We start from the raw sequence: 1,445 nt of genomic DNA, 5'->3' as shown, positions 1-1,445 counted from the left end.
AAGACCCTTTGTTGTTGCAGCTGATACTGAGCATTCAGCCAACAGTGAAGGCAGCCACGAAACTGGGGATTCTGGAAGGTTCTCCCACGAGTCCAATGATGAAATACACCTGTCCTCAGTTATAAGTACCACACCCCTAACCCCAAGTTCCTTCACCGGCAGCGATTTGGGTGGGGACCCCTTGGTGAGAAAGTGTGAAGAGACTGCAGTGCGGTCGGGTGCTGAGCAAACTTCCTCTTCAGTTTCTCAGCCAGCCCCTGCCAGGCTTTGCTTTGAGAAAAAGGATTTTCCAATCTAGAAAAGCCACATCCAGGTATTCTCACCTTTAAGTCTGTTCGAAGGACAATGAACAGGGAGCCAAAGCCTTTTGTGAAACTCTTGGTATCTTGGTATCTTATTGGGTATCTCACCTTTTTGAATGTTTTTTTTTTTTTTTAAATCTTTAAGCTCACGTATTTTGAATGTTTCATTGTCAGCAATGTGAAAAGACAGTCAAGGTGTTTGACTGGATTATAAAATATATCACTGGAGCAAAGGGAAGACTTTTGAAAGCCCCTTTGCTGACTATCTACCTCAGTTTGCCAGAGGGCAAACTCAGAAGACAACTTGGTTACCTCTTTCGTTGTGGTAGTTGATCTCAGCTGCATAAACGATGATACTTCCTAGTAGCGTTTTGTTTTCAGTTGCTGTATGTGTCATGTGTGTGATCCAAGGAGTCATATAGGTAGGTGAGTAAGAATGTTTATCTGAAGCTCTGAGTTAAAACAATAACAAGAAACTGACCTTTGCATGAGGTTTGGATCATTTAACACCTTTAGCTATGAGGACTGAAACCACTGAGAAGAGAAAAGTGGGCTGTTGACTCTACTGAATGACCAGCACAGAAAAAAGTCTCTCTCTTCTGAGAACAGAACTGTTCAGTAGCATACAGGGAACCCTCTTATATCAAGGGCTTCTGTGTTGTGGGCATTAGAGTCCGACTGCTATATCTGCTGTGTCCCACACCTCAGCCTGCCTGCAAGCCGTGCCTTTTCAACCTGTTCCTTTGCCTGACGGTTGGCCAAAGTCTGCACTGTCTTAGTTTGCAAAGCATCCTCAACATTTTCAGAATTAGTTGCAAAACGCCTTGCAGAAAACAGATTTTTAAAGAAAATAAGCTAGAGTTTATGGTTTTCTTTTGTATAAATCCCAGCTTGGTGACCCAGGTCTCCTGCATTGCAGGCGGATTCTTTGGCATCTGAGCCAACAGGGAAGCCCAAAAGGGGTAAAAAAAAAAAAAAAAGTTTCATTAAATATTAATAATGAGGGTAAATGCAACAGTAGACAGTAAAATGAACTTGAGGTTATCACGGCAACAGTGCCTTCCATTATATATTACGAAGTTCTTTGCCTTATACTTTTTTAATATTCATGAAGTTGTTCAGGATAAGAGTACCAAAAGTTGC

General features: G+C 41.9%; 1 protein-coding gene across 1 annotated transcript in view; it reads left to right on the top strand.

Annotated features, from left to right (window-relative positions):
• The window catches only part of PRTG (protogenin), a 167,221-nt gene extending 166,067 nt beyond the window's left edge, over window positions 1-1,154 (top strand). Inside the window, exon 21 of the mRNA XM_010836842.1 lies at window positions 1-1,154. This exon is cut by the window's left edge and continues 21 nt beyond it. Coding sequence (XP_010835144.1) covers window positions 1-298 — 298 coding nt within the window. The 3' untranslated portion in view covers window positions 299-1,154.
• The last annotated feature ends 291 nt before the right edge of the window (window positions 1,155-1,445 follow it).

Source organism: Bison bison, unplaced genomic scaffold (assembly GCF_000754665.1).
Source record: "Bison bison bison isolate TAMUID 2011002044 unplaced genomic scaffold, Bison_UMD1.0 scf7180017864066, whole genome shotgun sequence".
Classification (NCBI taxonomy): domain Eukaryota; kingdom Metazoa; phylum Chordata; class Mammalia; order Artiodactyla; family Bovidae; genus Bison; species Bison bison.
Note: the sequence above shows the minus strand (reverse complement) of the source record. Positions and strands in the feature narration are given on the sequence as shown.